Source organism: Caretta caretta, chromosome 15, assembly GCF_965140235.1.
Source record: "Caretta caretta isolate rCarCar2 chromosome 15, rCarCar1.hap1, whole genome shotgun sequence".
Taxonomy (NCBI): Eukaryota; Metazoa; Chordata; order Testudines; family Cheloniidae; genus Caretta; species Caretta caretta.
In genome coordinates, this window is record NC_134220.1 from 29,844,055 (window position 1) to 29,864,341 (window position 20,287).

General features: G+C 45.5%; 1 protein-coding gene across 4 annotated transcripts in view; it reads left to right on the forward strand.

The window, feature by feature from the left end:
* Window positions 1-20,287, forward strand: part of UBE3B (ubiquitin protein ligase E3B) — a 34,929-nt gene that overhangs the window by 5,845 nt on the left and 8,797 nt on the right. For all 4 annotated transcript variants that reach the window (XM_048821497.2, XM_048821499.2, XM_048821498.2 and 1 more), the window contains exons 9-24: window positions 307-392; window positions 2,178-2,260; window positions 3,340-3,445; window positions 5,109-5,229; window positions 7,881-8,058; window positions 8,309-8,478; window positions 9,295-9,462; window positions 11,090-11,261; window positions 11,987-12,105; window positions 12,946-13,060; window positions 13,466-13,565; window positions 14,215-14,334; window positions 16,627-16,803; window positions 16,923-17,033; window positions 18,808-18,945; window positions 19,749-19,814. In XM_048821497.2, the coding sequence (XP_048677454.1) occupies window positions 307-392; window positions 2,178-2,260; window positions 3,340-3,445; window positions 5,109-5,229; window positions 7,881-8,058; window positions 8,309-8,478; window positions 9,295-9,462; window positions 11,090-11,261; window positions 11,987-12,105; window positions 12,946-13,060; window positions 13,466-13,565; window positions 14,215-14,334; window positions 16,627-16,803; window positions 16,923-17,033; window positions 18,808-18,945; window positions 19,749-19,814 (2,030 nt within the window). The remainder of the gene's footprint in view (window positions 1-306; window positions 393-2,177; window positions 2,261-3,339; window positions 3,446-5,108; window positions 5,230-7,880; window positions 8,059-8,308; window positions 8,479-9,294; window positions 9,463-11,089; window positions 11,262-11,986; window positions 12,106-12,945; window positions 13,061-13,465; window positions 13,566-14,214; window positions 14,335-16,626; window positions 16,804-16,922; window positions 17,034-18,807; window positions 18,946-19,748; window positions 19,815-20,287) is intronic.

A 20,287-nucleotide genomic window follows, 5' to 3' on the forward strand; every position in this document is an offset into this window, starting at 1 on the left:
TGACTTCCAGCTCTCTTGAATTCCATCAAAAATATCTTCTTTAATTGTACTCATGAAAAGATTGACCCTGAAGAAGTCTTATGGAAGTCAACTGAAAAAACTCGAAACATGCTATTTAAATTCAATTTCAGTGTCTAAAATATCCCCAAAAGCTACTAAACTCAGTGTTTTGTGTAGGGTTGCGATGTGTCTGGGAATGAAGGTGTTAATAGAAGTTTGTCATAATTCACAATGTAGGACTACAGTTCATATAGATTATATGACACAAAAATAATTCTCAGAAATGTCATTATTTTGTCCTCGCAGGAGAAACCCTGCGACCTGCCATGAACCACATCTGTGCAAATATCATGGGACATCTCAATCAGAAGGGATTTTATTCTGTGCTGCAGGTTTGTTTGTGATTATAATAGTTGATATGCTTTTCAAACCCTGCAGTGCTTTCTGCCTTAACTAAATTCTAAGATTCTCCAGACGTGTTGTTTCATGCTTGGGTTGGGCATGTATTGGCAGTGACTCCCTCTGAGAATACTTTGCTTATGGTCAGTGTGACGTTTCCCTCTGGTGTTATCCAAACCGGTGATCTGCTTGGTCACTCCAATCCTTGACTCTGGGAGCCAGCCTTACTATGCTCTGCTGTGAGAACCCCCCTCCTGGGCTGTCCACGCACAGCCTCTGGCATGTAAGCTGCTCCCAGCTACTTGCAACCAAATGACACTAGCCAATATCTCCGGTCCCAGACGTAACCTAGGAACCTCTGTCTTGCAGTGTCCAGTTATGCCTGCTGGACGCTGCAAGTTTGTATGAGTTTGTCAGTTTAACAAAGAAATAGATATGTACCAGGCCTGTTATCCCAAGGGGAGCTTCTGTCATGCTTCAAACCAAACGCACTGCTTCAGGTAAAATAAACAAACAGATTAAAATAAACAAAATAGATTTTAAGTGATTATAAGCCAAAACATAACAAGTCAGATTTGGTCAAATGAAATAAAAGCAAAACGCATTCTAAGCTGATCTTAACACTTTCAATGTCCTTACAAACTTAGATGCTTCTCACCACAGACTGGCTGGTTGCTCTTTAGCCAGGCCCTCTCCTTTGATCAGCGCTTCAGTTGCTTGGTGGTGGTGGTGTCTGTAGATGTAGGTGGAAGAGAGAGAGAGCATGGCAAATGTCTCTCCCTTTTATCATGTCCTTTCTTCCCTCTTGGCTTTTCCGCCCCCTGCAGAGTCAGGTGAGCATTACCTCATCGCAGTTCCAAACTGACCAAAGGAAGGGGGGTGAGTCCCTCGAGAGACTAACAGATTCTTTTGTTGCTGCCTAGGCCAGCGTCCTTTGTTCCTGTGAGGCTGGGCTGGGTTTGTCCCATACTTGTCCTGATTAGGTGTGAACTGCCTCTCTGCTCTTGGAGAGTTTTTGCCTGGGCTTACTTTATGCCAGGAGGACACATTTTCAGCCTAATAACTCATACATGAAATGATAACCTGTAACATTATTGTAACAACAATGCTCAGTGCATCATGAGCCTTCTGAAGATGGCTGGCATGACAAACTTTGCATTGGATGCCACACAATCATTTTACAAGGATGAACATGGGGGTGCTGGGTGTTCCGCCAAGGTCCAGAGCGTCACAGTCAGTAAACCAAAAAACTCCCCCTCCCTTCCTTTCCATGAGCAATATTTAATCTAAATTCCATTTCATCATCTCATTAGGAGATGGAAGGCAGCAGTGCAGTGCAGTGCAGCTGGTTAAAATACAGCTAGGAGTCAGGAGTCTTGAATTCTGTTCCCAGCCCTGCCATTGAATTTGTGTGTGATTTTAGGCAGTTTTCTTTGCTGTTCTGTGCCTCACTTTTTTCCATCTGTAAAATGGGGGGGGGGGCTGTCTTTCAGAGGGTTGTTGCAAGGCTTGCTTATGGATTATAAAGGGCTTTGAGACCCTCTGAAGAAAGGCCCTATTAAATTGGCAAGTGTGATCATAGCAAACCTCTTTGAATGCAGTTTCTCTGTGCTGCCAGTACCTGGAACAGAAACGCTCTGATCCAGGCCAGTGACTTGTAACAACCACATTAAAGCAGCACTCTCTCTAATTTCTTTTTATATCTCTTGAAAGTGACAGTGCCCTTCAAGAACACAGTTGGATTCCTTCTCTAACCAAAATTGCAATTTTCTTTTCAGATTTTGCTAACAAATGGCTTGGCAAGATCCAGACCATCCCTGTCCAAAGGCACTTTAACTGCAGTCTTTTCTCTTGCATTGCGGTAAGGCAGCAAAAGCAGCTTGGGGTGATATGTAGTCAAAGCTGCTTTTAGTGTCTGTCTGAAGACCTCTTGCCCTGCCAGTTTCTCATTGTGTTTCTCTCTTTGTATCTGTCTGTGAGTTTGTCGTATTAGTGCATGATGCTAATTTAGGTGGAGGGCTTGATTTTTTTCCTACTCTGTACCCCTAAAATTAAGTGTTTATAAATCCGTTGTAAACATCAGTTGTGGGGTTAGACTTGGAATGCTGTATTTCTGTGTTGGGTAAATAATCTGAAGGAACGGGCCTTCTTTCTGCAAGTGTGATTTGCATCTCACAATGAACTGCCAGTGCACCTCTAACTACATACTTATGGATGCCTGTCAGGTAGAGGTGCAGATGATCAGATCTGTGCTCACACTTCAATTTGCATGTGTAAATTGTGTCCCCCAAAGAGGGACTAGCTAGAAACACCCCCCTGCATTTCAGAATAAAGTCCAGGCACAATCCAAACTCAGATCTGCAAAGCCCAGATCTCTTCACGGGAAGTTGACTTGGTGTCAGACCACAGTGCCCAAGGAGCATTCCTAAAGACTTCCATGAGCTAACTTTCTGAACTGGTTTCCTTCCATAAGTATCATTTCTGGGATCATGGGACAGGCTCACATCTGATTTTCTGATGATCATTCCAGCAAGAGTAGAGTGATTTCTGACCCTGCCCCAGACTCAAACTGGTCTTGAATCGGTCACTTAAGCTTTGCCTGAGTAAATGGGAACTACTTATTTATCTACTTCATGGGAGTGTGGTGAGGTTTAATCTAGTTAGCGTTTATGGAGCTCTTTAGAGACATGGGAGGTGCTGTGTATTATGGAATAAGACTCCACATTGCCTCCTGCCCCTGGCTTTCTTTGATTCCCTGGGGTCATGATGGATGTTGCTAAATCGCCATGATAGCAGAAGCCATAGGGGGCTGATTCTTTTCAAACTGACCTCTTTAATGAGAACAGAAGCATCAGCCAGTTCTGAAACTCTCTGATAGAAAGGCTGCATGTCTTAGGAAACACAAAGCTTGAGGTTTGAAGTATTTTTTTCTCTCTTCAGCCCTGTGGTTGCTGCTCAGTTTTCTGACAATCTCTTGCGATCATTCCTGATCCATATCATGTCAGTGCCTGCTATCGTGACTCACCTTGCTACGCTAACACCTGAGGTACGTGGGCTACTCCATCACAGAATTCTGAGCCCTTTGGCACATCAAATATGCTGTAATTAGTCATCAGCAACTCTACAGTTACAAATAATGGCGAGTAAAGAGTTAGATCAGCCTCTTAAAAGTTGACAGTAAAATGTAATCCTTTTCTAATGGAAACACGTTCCTCCCCATCCTTCATAGCCTGGGTTTCTAATGCTGTGGAAGCTGGTATAGCTGTTTTAGTATTCTGTCTGCAACAGGATCCTCAGTGAGCTCAGTAGAATTGTGCACAGCTTGAACTGCAGTGGCATGGAGAGCCCTAGAACAGACAGGAAGGATGCTCTTGTAGTTAATGCTTTGGATTAGGACCCTGGAGATCTAGCCTCTTTTTCTGGCTCAGACACTGGCTCCCTGCATGACTTAATTGTTCCATACCTCAGTTTCCCCATTTGTAAAATGTCGTCTTGTGTGTATACCATGTACTCTTTGGGACAGAGACTCTTACAGAGTGCCTAGCACACCCAAGCCCCGATTTTCTATTGGAGCCTCTTGTCAATCTTCCCACCATGCCAATGGCTCATTGGGCTGATGCTCTCAAGGCACATCAGTTTCATAGCCTGTGGTACATAAGGGTGTGACATGGCCAGCATCACATCCAACCACCTTGACAACCCTAACTGGATGGATCAGGTACCCATTCTGCAGCTGCGTGAACTGGAGGCAGCCTTTTGGTGTGAGATCAAGCAAGACTTGAACCCGTGATCTTCCCGTTTGTAGTTATGCACCTTAACCACATCTCATGGTACCACTAGGTGCTCCCATAATACAAATATTAAATAACAATAAGCCAGAATGTTGTTTTTGCTGGTTTTTCAGAACTGGTTTAAGTCTTTGTTTTCGCAGCCGTTGGAGTGGTTTGCTTTGTGTTGGTATTTAGAGTGCTGTGCACATTTCCTACCAGATAAGATACTGTGGCAACAACTGATAAATGCAGAGCGTCCTCCAGCTCAGCTGGGCATGCAGATGAATAGGACATTGTTATGGAGATTTATCCGCTCAACTCTGGACATCGCTATGGTTTAGAGAAACTGCAAGTGGCACAGTTTTAGATGTAAATTATTACTTAATGTGTTCAGCTGTGTGTGTGACCTGAGGCTCCTTGGCTTCTCTTTGTTTTTAGTCTGGACATTTTATTTTTTGTGTCCTTGTCCTTCCATCCCCATGGTGATTTCTGACTGGGGAGCGAGTGAACAAAGAGCTGCAAAATCATCTATCACATAGAGAGGGATCTTCACTGAGCAGTGATATACTGCCCACTAATACCGTGTGGTTTGTCTGCTCCCTTTCACAGCATGCCGGTGAATTCCAGGGGATGCAGGCATTTAACTGCCATAGACTCAGGACAGGTGAAGGTTATCCTTACGACTGGTTCGAATATGCCCAGTTCACCTGCAGATCTCCCCTGTGGCAGGCCCCACATGCCTGTGATCTTGTGAGATCTCTTCTTTAAAGTGATTCTTTGGCATGAAGCCTGTGCAGCCCCTGAACGCAGTGATTGCTCACTGGAATGTACAGACACCCCGAATTGCTGATGATGTGTCAGGTCTAGCTGCTTTTGTGTGACGCTCTGTTCGTTTAACTTGCAACTTCACAATCATTTAAAAACAATTCTGTTTTTCAGCGTCTGGCAGTGATAGAATCCCATGACCTTTTCCGCAAATTCATCTTATTTTTAAGTCGTGAGGCTCAGTGCCGAGATGTCTGCGTGTGTTTAGAAGGAAGCCATACTCTTTGTTTATTGGGTAAGTATGTTATACAAAGCACCCAAGAGTTTTTTATAGCGGAGAAGGCAAAACGCCGCATTTATTGAGAATACAGCAGTTAGCATATGCTTTTTAGTTACACACACATACCATGCACATAGTTCCGCCAGTCGATGTTTATAGTTACCAGTCCAGAGTTTTTGGATTAATTTAGTGGCCAGCCAGATTGGTCGCAGAAGGGAGCCAGGCTTTGTTGGTCGCGTTCCGATGCTTTTGGAGTAGTGGCAAGACGAACCCAAAGTCCCATGGCAAAGCACCCTGTTTTTATAGTGTTTTTTTGTTTGTTGAAGTTTATGGATTTTGCTGTGTTAGTTTGTGACCGGCTACTTTTTAATTGGTGTTATTTTTTTATGTTAAGATTGATGGTACATTTTAAAGCACCTTTGAGAGAGCCATTTTGTCCTTTTGATTTAATTAATTGTTTTGTTTTTAGGGGTGCCAGCCTCCACCTTAGGGTCATCAATCTACTTTCCCTTAGTTATGGATGCGCATTGATGATTTTTTGGCTTTCATAAGTTTGTTAAATTTTTTTATTTTTTTTCCCCTGATTATTTGGTTTCGACAATGGCCTTTACACCTTTTTTTTTTTTTTTTGGATGCATGCATTTTTTATTTACACAAACTGTTTTTTATAAAGACCTTTGAGAATACAAACAGCAGTATTTTATATTGAGCAAAACGACTTTGTAAATTAAACCTTGCTAAATTTTATAACCAAAACAGTTCACATTGAGGCCCAGGCCTTCAACATTTTTTTAATTTACTTAATATAGACACAATACAGGATTCTGTCTTTTACTAACGAAACCTTAAAACAAAGAACTAAAAGGGCCCGATTTGTAATGGGTATGGGAAACAGAATCCCATAGTCCCAGAGGGTCATTCCTTTTTGCTATTTAAAAAGGGTGACTGGCAGGAGAAATCAAATTATACATTAATTTTTATAGTACAATTACAAAATTCTGCTCCTACAAGCATGTGTCCGGAATCTGAGCATATTCCACATCAGAAGAGAAATTTAAGAGTCTTTCTTTGCTTTGAGTGAAATCTGAATTCCTCTCTTGGGGTCAAGGACTCTGGATTTTAAAGTCCAACATTTCCTGATTTGACTCATTTGGGTGGTTTCTAAAACCGCTTGTGCCATGTGTGTTTGGAAAGACACTTAACTTCAGGTTTAATGTAAGGTGTAGAAATGTAGGGCTGGGAGGGACGTCAAGAGGTCAACCAGTCCAGCCCCCTGTGCTGAGGCAGGACTAAGTGAACCTAGAGGGTCATGCTAAGAGACCCAGGAAACAGAGAAAGGTGGTTCAGAAAGAGACCCCTTCCTACAGATGTGTCGTTTTGATCTAACAGGAAATCATAATTTCAGTTTGCACTGATACAGCAGACATGAAATTACCCTGCCTATATGGAAATGCTACTGAAACTTGCTGAGCTCACATCAGCTCTGTGGAAATAGTTAGAGGAGCTGTTGTAATTCATGAATATGAATGGCCTCTAAATTCTCTATCCTGGCTACTGTTAGGAGCGCTCTCTCTCATATAATGCTGCGTATGAAGTGTTGGTGGGAAACAAATGAGATGGCTATGGGAGGATCTCCTGTGCTATCACAGAGTATCACCTTGGTGTGTGACGTGTGTGCTGGAAACTGGGCTGAAACCAGTGACTGCTATGAAAAGAGTCAATGAACGACCGTCAGAGAGCAAGAGACAAATTTTGGTCACTGGACAACTGAATTGGATCTGAATCTGTTTAAGGAATGGTTCTTGAGACTTAATCCAAACCCAGTGTGAGCGAGGGCAGTGTCTGTGAAAACACTGTATTCACTGAGCATCATTGACTTTGTAGATTTTTATGGATTCCAAGGCCAGAGGGGTCCATTGTGGTTGTCTAGATGGATCTCTTATGTAAGCCATAGAGCTTCCCCAAAAGAATTCCTAGAGCAGATCTTTTAGAAAACCATCCAGTCTTGATCTACAAATGGTCAGTTATGGAGAATCCATCACAACCTTTGGAAAGGTTTCAGAGTAGCAGCCATGTTAGTCTGTATCCACAAAAAGAAAAGGAGGACTTGTGCCACACGTACTTATGCTCAAATAAATTTGTTAGTCTCTAAGGTGCTACCAGTAGTTAAGCTCAAATAAATTTGTTAACCTTTGGAAAGTTGTTCCAATTGTTAATTACTCTCATTGTTACTTGCACCTGCTTATGCCAGACCTGAATTTGGCCTGGTTTCTGTAACCCGTTCAGTCCCCCAATTCGTTTTAAGACACTGGAGAATCACAGAGGTCCTAAGTTAACATGAAAGTCAATGGGGAATTTTGCCACTGAATTTAGTGGGAGCAGGGTGCAGCCCATAGTGATGATTTTTACAATTACCCTTTCCTGCTGTCACTACTGAAGGCACTGAGTCAGCGTTGCATTAACACGCAGACAAGGAGGGGGTTATGAACAGACTGGCTGGAGCACTGGGGAGCAGATGGGTAGAGTACAGCCCTGCACTGGTGAGAAGTGGAGAGGTGGTGGAGAGAGACTGATCTCTACCCCCTTCTATCTCCAGTAAAGGTGTCTTACTAATTCTCTTGCAAATGGCGCTCCTCTTCAAAGGGCTGTTGCTGGTTCTTTTTCAGGTAACCTCATTTATCTGGGCTCCTTGAATGACAAAGTGCTCGAGGACGAGACTGCTCACTTTGTGAGCGTGCTTATTCACATGCTCTCTTACTGCCAGAAGTATGTGTCGCAAAAGAAATCCAACCTCACGCACTGGCACCCTGTCCTTGGCTGGTTCTCCCAGACTGTGGATTATGGGTAAGTAAGCAGGATCTCTGAGACAAGTAACTCTGAGATTTAATTTATAACTTGACCAGGTTACACATGCAGTACCTTCTGTCACTGTTAGGACGGACAGAGTGGTCACCGTAACTCCGTGCATGTCCTGAGTTGTATTTTAATTGTACAACCTTAACACCACATGCATATGCAGCTTGTTAGAGGCGATAAAGCCATTGTTACAACCTGTCTGTCTCTTTCTCTCCCTTGCCCCTGACTTTTCTTCTAGGTTAAATGAGTCCATGCCTCTGCTCACAAAGCAGTTGCAGCATCTCTGGGGAGTCCACCTAATTCGCATCCTCTTCAGTGATGTTCTCAACAAGAAGCTGGTGGAGACTCAGGATCCGACTTATCCGCTGGGGCAAACTGCTTCCCCACAGAACAGCCTTCCCATGAAAAGTCAGTTCAGTACGGGTCAGGGCATGGGCTCTGTCTTCTCTCTCTTGCTGGCAGAAGATTGACTTTGTTCACTTTAGTCAAAGGCTTTGAGTAGTTTTTTGCAGCACCTGCTATTACCTAGCTAGAGGCAAGTTCTTCCTGGGGTCGGATCCCTGTTCTGATTACTCTGTGATGTTGGCAAGTCACTTATCTTCTTGGGGACACTTGCCTATTTCCAAGCAGGGTTTGAATTGTTTCTCATGTGGTTTGAAGATGAAAAGCACAATGTAATCCTGACCACACAGCCTGTTACTTGGGGTCTCCGTACCTTACAGTGGTTGGATAGTATCCCAGCTTCACAGGTGGAAACTGTGGTACAGCAAGGTTAAGTGACTTTCCCGTGGTTTCACAAGGAATCATTGGCAGAGTCTGGATTACAGCTCTGGAATTTCTGGGCCACAGTCTCTCAATCTAACCCCCTATAACTGTGCTGACTCAGTCTACTGTAGTTATGTGCTAGATATTATAGCACAACTAGTGATTCCTATTACATTTGGATAACATTTGAAACTAGAGAACGATTTGTGAATGATCTCCATGTCACCACAGAACGTCTTGGTGTTTATGGAATGGAGAATGTTCCTGTAAAGCCTTCTGCCATGGGGAATTCACTGAAATCTGCAGTTCTGTGGCGTGACCCACTTAACTGGTTACTGTCCTTACTAAACCCCCCGTAGTTATGGGGCTGCACAGTGACCCAGAATAAGACTTTACCTGGTGATGAATGTCTCAGTCTCCAAGACCTGTGTGCATGTGTCTCCCTTTATCTCCCACCAGATCTTTTCAAGCGAGCCTTCCAGAAGTCCGCCTCTGTTCGCAACATCCTCAAGCCCGTTGGAGGCAAGCGGGTGGATTCAGCAGAGGTGCAGAAGGTGTGCAGCATCTGTGTGCTGTACCAAACCACGCTGACGACTCTAACGCAGATCCGGCTGCAGATACTCACAGGTCAGTAGCGTGCGGGTATGTGGGTTTTTTTTTTTTCTTCAAAGCGTCTTAGAAGATTTTTTTCCCCCCCGATTTTAAAAAGATCTAAACTTGTGCCTCTCACTGATTCCTGTGACTCTGCTGGTAGTTTTACTACACAGGACTGTTTGTTGACCAGCTGGATGGAAAGCTTATTCTATCCTGGATCATACGTCTGATCAGTAGCATTCATTGCTGCTTTATCAAATGTTAGCTCTCTAGAATACAAATGAAAGCAAGTTCTGCTCCCGTGAAACCTGGTCACTTCTTATCGACTGTGAATCTGGCTCAATGTCTTTGAATAGTGCCCAGTAATACCAGTCTTTATGTGGTGATCCTGTTGAATGCTTCAGTTATATTCAGTGTTCCCTCTAATTTTTTCCATCCATGTGTGGAATGAATTTTGTTATGTGCATCATATCTAGGTAATGTGCGGATGTGCGCCACCAGTAGAAACCAAAAACCTACATATAATGTATATTTTTAAAAAGTTACCATAGGGATAATTACTCCAGCCAGGACAGGTTAAGCGTTTTAGAACTCACTACTCAAAGAATTAAATTTAAGTGTAAGAGAGAAATAAAAATTATGAAATGCATAGACCAGTCAAAAAACTAAAATAACACACTTTGAAAGAAGTATCAAGAAGTAACAACAATACAAGTATGTGTTGGGAGGTGAGTGTGAAAGACTGTGTGTGTGTGTGTCACAGAGACACACACCGTGTGTGTGTGTGACAGAGACAGACACATGTTGTCCCTTTCAGTACCCTGACCCCACTTTAAGTACGCTGCCCTTTTAAGTAGATCAGAAGTTCAGACGCAGACGCAGCTGCTAGTAAGCTCTCTCTGTCCTAAGCCCTGTCATGTCCCCTGCTCTGTGGAGATGGGGTGCAGGGGTGGAGGGAGGGGGACACCTTGACATCAGCATCCCTCTTCTCCCACTCCCACTCTGCACAGCAAGCAGGAGGCTCCTGGGAGCAGCACTAAGGCAGAGTGCAGGAGCAGCACACAGCAATGGGAGGAGGGACACCTGAACTGCGTGGCACTTGATAGCCTACTGGGCGGCCACCCAGCCATGCAGCTTACAGGGATCTTAGGTTATATTAAGAACAAATTATTTCTCTTACTAGAAAGGAGGGAGGAGGTGGTAAGCAATCACTGGTCTAATGGCTAGAATAGGAAACTGGGAGTCCAGACTCCTGGGTTCTGTTCCTGGCTCTGCCGCTGACTCTATGCGACCTTGAACAACTTGCATGACCTTGCCCTTTGTGCCTTGCTTCCCGATTTGTACAACAGGGATCATAACGACTGCCTTGCAAGAGGCTTAGTTAACTGATGCTTGTTCAGTGCTGTGAAATCTTTAACTGAAAGGTGCCGTGGGTGTGCAAAGTATTATTAGCAAGTTAAGAGGCTTCCTTCTGGTCTCACTGTGATTGTAGAATACATGTTCACGTGAATTGCACCCATGAACACTGTGACTTTCCTCTTCAGCAGTAGATAGTTTTACAAAATAAACTGCTATCTGCAACGGGTCATATTCATCTTCCCCTGCGTGCAGGGAAAAGAGCCGTATTAAGGCTTTCTTTCTTTTGTTTTCCCTCCTGTAGGCCTCACGTATCTTGATGACCTGTTGCCCAAATTGTGGGCATTTATCTGTGAGCTGGGACCCCAGGGTGGATTAAAACTCTTCTTGGAATGCTTGAACAATGACACAGAGGAATCCAAGAGACTGCTGGCTATGCTGATGCTGTTTTGTGACTGTTCTCGACACCTTATCACGTAGGTTACTAGCAGATGGCTCTTTCCATGGAATTTGAATATACAGATCAAATGTTCTTTGAGTGCCAGGGTGGAGAGCCAAAATGCTGCTGTAATTACATATAGATAACTAAAATGCAAGAGCAAAAATGCATGCTTTGAAAGAGTGTGTTATGTTAGGGAGGACATGTGGCAGGAGAGGTAACTAGGTACTACAGCACTAGGTGCTTTAGGAATACTTTTTCTCAATGCTTGTGTGCAAGAGCTGCATCTAAACACAGGGAAAATTCTTCAAAGGCACACATCATGCTATAAGAAGGGGCATTATCTGGCTGGCAGGACACTCCACTGGGAGCCTTTACACTTAGGTCTATTCCCGGCTCCACCACCCACTCGCTGTGTGACCTTGTGCCACCTCCTTGCCTATGTAGAAAGTCTTCCCATCTGTAAAATGGAGATAATTCTACTTACCCACCTTGTTAAAGTGCTTTGTGATCTACAGGTAAAAAGCTCTCCGAAGGTGATACTGTATTGGGTGTAGTTTATTTCTCAGACTTTTTGTGCTATCTTATGTTAAACTCGGATATTGATCAAAATCTGTAAATACATACTGTTGGTTTAGGGGTTTAGCTCCTGTTTTAGTCATCACCAGAAAAGAGAACGCCCCCTAAACGTGCCAGGCAAAATGCACTCTCTGAAAGCCCTCTCCAAAGGGAAATAAATCAACATTTGTTTTCCTCCTCCAGAATTCTCGATGAAATTGAAGTCTATGAAGAACAGATCTCGTTCAAAGTGGAAGAGCTTGTTACCATCTCCTCTTTCCTGAATTCCTTTGTGTTTAAGATGATCTGGGATGGAATTGTGGGTAAGTGCTTCAGCAGCTTGATTGAGGGGACCATGATAATTATTTTAAAAAGTAGTAATGAATGGTTTAATCCAGAGGCTTTAGCCAGTTTGCTAGTATGACTTGAATGCTGTTAACAGAACGTGTTATAAAATCTTAGGATGTTTGAAATGAAACTATCCCCCATTCAGGTGTTCAGATACCTGTGCCATGTTGGGGTACTGTATAAAAACCAGCCAGTCAGTGTTTTATTAAAGTGAGAATTTATGGGACATCATTTTCAGAACCTGCATCTCTTCAAAAGCAAAAACTTTAATGTACTTCCTTCTGTAATTACGTGCACAAATCCAGTGAATGCATGGTTTGTGTGTGCAGTTGCATGTGATTGTACAGCCTAGACAATCTGGTGCTAGAAACAGAGAGATATGTTCTCTTGCTGATTGTGTAAAACAGGAATTACATCACACATCAAAGGCCGGGGAGGACTAAGACCACTAAGTGCACATTGCTTCTGATATTCCGTGGGTTCTAGTCAAGCACTACTGTACCTGCTACTTCAGCTCTGTGAGGTTTCAGAGAGGAATATACTCCAACTTTGGGGTAAATCTGCTGAATCAGAAGAAGAGTGTTGGATACCTGTGTATGGATCGTGTAGATCTAAGTGTGTTTACCTTTTGCTGGTGCTGGTTGCAGTAGCCTTCGATTCCCCTAAAGCCAGTGGAAGTGGAGGACACATAGCTCTCTTTGTTTGTACTGGGGAAAGGAGTGGCTCTCTGCTTCATGTCATGCTTCTCTGCTCCATGTCGGTCACTGGTATGTAGGAGACACTGAACGCTACTTCCGTGTTTGTCTCTTTGGTAGAGAATGCCAAAGGAGAGACGCTGGAGTTGTTCCATTCTGTTCATGGCTGGCTAATGATCTTGTATGAAAGAGACTGTCGCCGGCGCTTTGCTCCTGAGGACCACTGGTTGCGGAAGTGAGTCCTGGATCCCTGTACTGGGTCGTGTACAATTGTATGGCTTTCTCATCACAGCAGATCTTGTCATGACCATTTTGGACTCTGTTGCTTTGTTAGACATGGAACTTCCTTATTGTTCCTCCCTGCCGGCCCCAGGCCAGGGTTGTTCCCTACGCTGCATTTGCCTTGTTTAATTTAAAGTCCCTGGTGAAGAAGCTTCTCTCTCTTCGTAGAGCGATTATTCTCAGTATCACTTGTACAGGGTACAAATTTCAAAAGCACCCAAATCCCATTTTCAGAAGCGATTTAAGCTCCTAAATCTCTTAGGTGCTTTTAAGAATGTTATCCCCACTGATTTTGCCAAGCCCTGTTTTCTCTGTGTGTTTCTCAGGGAGCTCTGAATACGTGTCTTGCTTTTTTAAGGGACCTCAAACCCAGTGTGCTCTTCCAAGAGCTGGACAAAGACAGGAAGCGAGCTCAGCTGCTCTTGCAGTATGTCCCGCATGTCATCCCCCACAAGAACGTGAGTGAGACCTGGCCAGGAGGGCTCTGAGTGCTGTATGCCAGGAGAATGGCTGCCCTGCTACTGCCCATCCTATGGGTGAATGAAAGGGACTTGAGTCTCCAGGGTTTTCCAGTGCTGAATTCACACCCCAAAAGCCCATTTAAAAATACAGGGGATACAGTTTATTAGCAATTCCTCATTTCCCAGCAAAAAGTTGCTAATAACCAAAAGTTGGCCATAGGCAAAAGGCCCATGCCCGAGACAGCAGTGTAAGGCAGCCCATGGCCAGGGACTGGCTGCCCAACAGGAGGTAATGTAGGAGTCCCAGTGCTGCAGAGTGGGAGGGGAGGGCAGGGCTGCAGCCTGGATGTCGGGGCTCTCCATGGGGAGTGAAGGTGCCGGGGGGGCCCACAGGGCTGTACTGTATTTCTCCCTGCACTCTCTGTGCTGCTCCCTGCCCTGGCTCTGGGATCCCAGGCTTGGCACATCCCAGTGCTTCCTTCCCTGGCTGTATGCACACAAGCCTGCCCGTGGACGGGGTTCTTCACAGGAGTGGGGGTTCTGGGATGTGCCAGGGTGAGCAGCATGTATAACTTTCACGAGGTGCAGTGCAGAGATTTATGACCCTGGCGCTGTTGGTCTCTCTTGGATTTTTTTTTTTTTTTAGAGGGTTCTTCTTTTCCGAAACATGGTGACAAAGGAGAAGGAGAAGCTTGGGCTGGTTGAAACCAGCTCTGCATCCCCTCACGTCACACACATAACTATCCGCCGCTCACGCATGCTGGAGGTGAGTGGCTCAGCCCTCAGAAGCAAATCTACCAGCCAGGAACCTGGTTTTGTTGGTGACTGTACTGTGAGTGTGTGGTTCAGTGCTTGCCCGGATCTTGATCTAGGTACCTCTGTGGGGCCCTTGCCATAGTATCTGTGCATGTTTAACAACAGAAATAGCAACAGTGTCTTTCTTTTTGCTCTTTGCCAGCCTGCAGGAGCATTTTGAGTGTGTGTTTGTTTTGTGTCGGCCTGTGTTTGAAGGGAAAGCTAAGGCCAAGGAATGAGTTGGTATCCAGTTCTGAATGCAGTCAGGTTCCTGATCGTTCTTGTGGCTGTGAGTTCCACTGCCTAGGCCCCTCTCCTGGGAAGTTCTGTTTCGTGCACTCATGAGCCTCCTACTGTAACGGTTGGGGAAGGGCGTGAGCGTGGAGATCATTCTAGATGTGAAGAGCTGCAGTAACTGAGTGTGGAGATTCCTGAATGCGTGGCTCACCTTGCCCAGGTCTGGGCCTGATAGAGCACCACTTTCTGGCCAGTTGCCGATGGGAGTGGACATATTTTGCCACCTTGGGTGTTCGGGCATCCAGTAGTAGTGGGGAGTCCCAATGCCACGGGCTGACATAGCAATCCAAGGACAGATGCTGGGGTGAGGAGGCAAGTTCTTCAAAGTGCTTCCTTTGTCCTCTCAGCAGCACCTCAAACTTTCCTGGGTTCGCTTAGCCAGCGGCTCTTCATCTGATGAGGCTAGGCTCTGGGCTGGCTGGGAAATGGTGCTGTATGTGTTTGATAGGATGGAATCTGGCGCTGAGCGACCTGTTCCTTACCGGGCTGAAGGTTAACTAATAAGTACCTCAGAATATCCAACCATGGGTGAAATGGTGAGCTCAGGCCCAGGCTGTGCTGAGTCCCCGGACACATGCTTTGTACAACTTGCAGAAGCCGACAGGATTGAAAGGTGGAATCAGCATTGTTTATGCTCATTTCCATTTAAAACAGATTAGGGCTCATTCTCTTTGCTGTCATGTATGCATCTTATTTAGAAAGCTCCTTCAGGCACCTAAAACTCTTCCTTCCCTAGTGGAGAGTCTGGCGGTGCTGCCTGTTTTTCCATTAAACTGTAACAAACTGTGAAAGTTTCCCTTTTATGCCTTGATCAGACCCTGGGACTTGACAGCCACCTGTGTTCTATGCACACAGTGCTCCTTTGCTGAGTGATCCAGTCTACGGTGACACGTTTGCAGCTAGCTGTCCAGCTCTGATTGCTATTAGAGAGAAAACATGCCTGCCTAGTCATGCAGCTGCCTATACCCCCTTCGGAGCAGGGGGGTCAGCAGAAACGTGCTAGATTCCGGCGGGGGGGAGAGGCATCTCTTGCTTTCACCGGCAGTAACAGGCTGAGCACTCTGCTCAGGATCTCCTCATCCAACAGATTTTTTTTTTTTTTTTTAATTACCAATTTCAATTGTGATTTTCTCACATAATTATTACTGACCTAGTTGTGTCCCCACATTTCTCTCACCTGTGTCAGGGTCCATGTTTTCATGTACTGGAACAGAGGCCTGGAGGGAGGGGCCCAGGGAGGGGCCCAGGGCATGCATACCAGACCAGTCGGTCCCACTCAGTTGCTTTGGTTCTTTACTTCATGCTCCGTTGAATTCACGTTTGTGCTAGAATCTCACTAAATATAGGGTTTGCTATTTTCTCGAAGGCACAAGTCTCTTATTTGTCTATTAGTGAGCGCATGAACAATAAAATAACGTGTAATTGATGCTGTGCTACACTAAAAAACCCCTCTGCATTTGTCTAGCAAGAGTTTTAGCATAGCTGCTGAATAATCATTTCAATTCTCTTGTCTCCGGCCTTTATTCCTTTGCCCCTTTACCCTCTTGCTGCCTCTATAGGTAACTAGTGTGTGGTGTGTAAAGCTCTAATTGTATATATACACCATAATATACTAGTTGTGATGGTTTCCCTTTCCACACAACAGCACAATGAGTTTTCCCATCTCTGAAATGCTGCTTCAAAGAGAAGGCAGATTTCTTCCCAGGAATCCTGGATGTGGTGCCTTCCAGTATTTGTATGAAACAATATGTTCAGGAAACTTGGCGTGTTGCTTGGCATGTTCTGACCCCCAAATCCGTGGCATTAACACAAGAGTTTGCCACTGTCTTTGTGGATGTGAACTCCCACTTAAAAAGCCGGTATACCATTTATATCCCAGTGCACACACCTGTCAGTGTTGCATGTTCGTGAAGACATTTGTGTGTCCTTCTGCATGGCTAATGTGTGGCAATTCTCACCTGGGCAGGATGGATACGAACAACTAAGGCCGCTGTCCCAGAACCTCATGAAGGGAGTTATCCGAGTGAAGTTTGTGAATGACCTGGGTGTCGATGAGGCTGGTATTGATCAAGATGGTGTTTTCAAAGAGTTCTTGGAGGAGATCATAAAGAAGGTGTTTGACCCTGCACTCAACCTCTTTAAGGTACTGATGCTGAGCTGTAGAAATAGGCTCTGTCTGCCCCCCAGTCTGAAATGACCAGTGAAAACTGGCTCTGGTTGTTCACAATACTGATGTCTTGTCTCATCATTGTGTTTGTGTAGACGACCAGTGGCGACGAGAGGCTGTATCCATCCCCGACATCCTACATCCACGAGAACTATCTCCAGCTCTTTGAGTTTGTGGGCAAAATGCTTGGGAAGGCTGTGTATGAGGTAAGCCAGAGGAGGCCGGCACATGGATGTCTCCCGCTTTGGTGTAGCATTGCTCGCGCACACCTCATCACAGCCCTGGGGATGTGCAGACAAACTGCAGGTGTTGCATTCTGTAGGTGTGCTCCGGCAGGGTGAGGGGGGCAGAATGTCCTAGAGGAATGATGTATAAGAGTAATGCCGTCTTGCAATAGTCCTGTTGGGCTGGGACTCTCAAAGGGAATTAGGTGCCCAAATCCTGTGGACATTCAGCTCTCTTGGCCTCCTCTGAAAATGCCAGCTTTGATGGCCTTGCTTCGTGCAGTTTAGAGCCAGAGGAGACCAGGAGATCTGACCTCCCATTTATCTCAGGCCATTGGATTCCACCCAGGTACCTGTAGATTGAGCCCAGTGACATGAGTTAAACCAAGGCATTTTAGTCTTCAAGGGACTCTGAACCGTTGTGTGCCGCAGGCAGAGATCAGGGGAGACAGGTGCCACCAGTGCCCGAGGCCCCTGCAATGGCAAGGGAGTGAGTAGGTGAAATATGCCTAAATATCCAACTGAAAAATTAACTCTGTAGCTATAAAACATAAAAGAAATTGCCAGAGTCAGAGTACGTGGGCTCCCTCTGCTTACCACTGTTGCTGCTGCTGGGGGATCCACTGCTGAGTAGTAGTAACATGGCATTGCTTTCCATAGGCAGCCCAGACCATGGGGTTTGCCAGCTGGCAAAGGATGGAGCCACGAGGGAAACAAATTTTTGCTTTCTAGCTGCCAAAAGCGAGTGTGTTTCATAGTTAAAGTGAAAGCCAAGAGGTGGGATTAAAGGGACAACTTGAGCTAAATACGAGGAGAATGAATCATCTCCCAAAAGAAGTGGTGGAAGCACCTAAATGGCATGGGACTAGATGGGAGGTAATCGCTGGGTGCTGAGGGAAGGGTTAGATGACTGGTGTAAGCCACTTCTAATGTCTGCAGTTCTCGAAGAACACTTAGCCACGTCCCTGTCTCGCCCCATGGCACTCTTCATTTCTGGGCATGGTGAGGTGGCAACGGCTCAAGCCGCTGCATTAACGCCAACGCATTAATTGTAGTCATCCGTTATCTCCATACCCACAGTGCCATCTCTTTGAACAGGATGGATTCGCGTTCTCAAGGAGCTCGTGGGTGTGGGGAGGAATAGGGTCCCAGGTTCGTCCCATGGGGCTAGTAGTCTGTATCTGCTCTGCTCACAGAGAAGTCCCCATAACCCGCTTGAGAAGCGGCTTTGGTGTGAGTAGAGCCTCTCTGAATCTGTATCCATGCTTGGAGTAGTATATTCAGGCCAGTGTCCAGAGCAAGGCAATGGGACTCAGGATTCCTGGGTTCTCTTCCCTTCTACATCAGTGACCCACTGGGTCACCATCAGCATGTTACTTCTCCGCTCACTTCCTGATCTTTAAAGTAGGTCTTTAAAGTATTTGCTGCTTATCACAAGGGGCTGTTGTTGAGGGTTCATTAATATTTGTAAAGTGCTTTGAGAACTTCCCATGCCAGGAGCTTATAGAAAGGCAGAACATGACCTTCCCCCCCCATGAGATGATGCTTCCAAATTCCAGAGATATCCCTTAGAGAAGGGGCTGCAAAGTGGTGTGCCTCTTAAGAGGATGTGATCTGTTTGGGTGGCCAAGCTGTCCTTTGTGCCTCTGTACAAGCCAGAAGCTTGCAGTTTGTCCTGTAGGACTGGCGGCTAGAGACATTGCACGTAGCTAGTGCAAGTGGGGTGTTCACACGTTCTCTCTCGTGTTGATTGCAGGGGATAGTGGTGGATGTTCCCTTTGCTTCCTTCTTCTTGAGTCAGCTGCTTGGGCACCATCACAGTAGCTTCTACAGCTCTGTGGACGAACTTCCCTCTCTGGACTCGGAGTTCTACAAAAACCTCACCTCGATTAAGGTTTGAGCAATTTGTTCCCTGCGTCCCCACTTCACTGTAACGTGCTGCTCAGAGGTCTAAATGATGATGCCAGCAGGGGTGGATGTAAACTTTTTGCCTGTCAGGTTAATTCCAAAAGCCCTTTTAAATGAGGTAGTGTGTCCCAATGACTAGAGCCTTGGACTGGGACTTGGGAGGGCTGCATTCTGTTCCCGGTTCTGCCACAGCCTGTTGGGTGACCTTGGGCAAGTCACAGCCTTGCTCTGTGCCTCAGTTTCCCCATCTGTAAACTGGGGATAATGAGTGACTTCCTTTGTAAAGCCTATTGAGATCTGTGAATGAGCAGCACTGTATAGGAGCTGGGTGCTAATAATGTCCACAGACACTAAAACACTTTGTTCCTCCTGTGTTGAGGAGAGGTATTCTCTGTCTGACTGCTTGTAGAAATATTAGGGTTCCTGCGTCTAGTAAATTCCCCCTTCCTGTGAGCCAGTGCTCATGTTAGCTATGAAAATACGTGCACTTGTAGGGGTGAACGTGGAGCCTCAAAGTAGGTGGCAGTGGAGGGTGTGGGATTTCTTGCCCCATGTAAAGCAGGGAAGGGAAGGTGCTCTAGTGATATAAACACAGGATTGGGAGCCAGGAATTCCTGCCTTCTAGTCCCAGCTCATACGCTGACGCCCTCTGTTACCTTGAGACAGTCACATATCCTCGCTGTCTCAGTGTAGAGCATCCCTTACAGGGTGAGTAGTCTGTAAGTGCTAAGCTGCTGTTCTCAGTGGTTGTGCACTGATCCCCGTTCATCCCCTCTGTCATTCCATTAGCGCTACGACGGAGATATCAGCGACTTGGGCTTAACGCTCTCCTATGACGAAGATGCGATGGGGCAGGTAGGCCGTGCACGTCTTTGTGCTAGTTTTCCCCTTCATATTTAGCCTCCTTTCTGCTCCTCTCTCTTTCTTTCTATTACTTTCCTCAGACCTGCTCAGAGTTACAAGCAGGCTTCTGTGCCCAGGCAGCCTGTTTCCTTGGTGACTGGGATAGGAGATTTCAAGCCTTTTGTTGTAAATTTCTAGCAGTTCTCCTGAGTGAGTGACTCCAGCTCACCTGGTGTGTTCTGCCTGCCTGTCTGATGTTTCCAGGAAGAGGTTTCGATTGGAACCAGTTCTGGTGATCCATACACATCACTGTCCATTACTGTGGAAAAGCCTCTCGTTCCCCAAATAGAGAATTATAAATTCAAGCATTCCTCAGTGTGGGTCAGACGGGCTCCTGAGGAATTATGTTCTTATTTTCCTGATAGTGTCTTGTGCAAGACAGAGGAAAGAAACCCATGTGCAAGCTGACCTGCTTGCAGAGTACA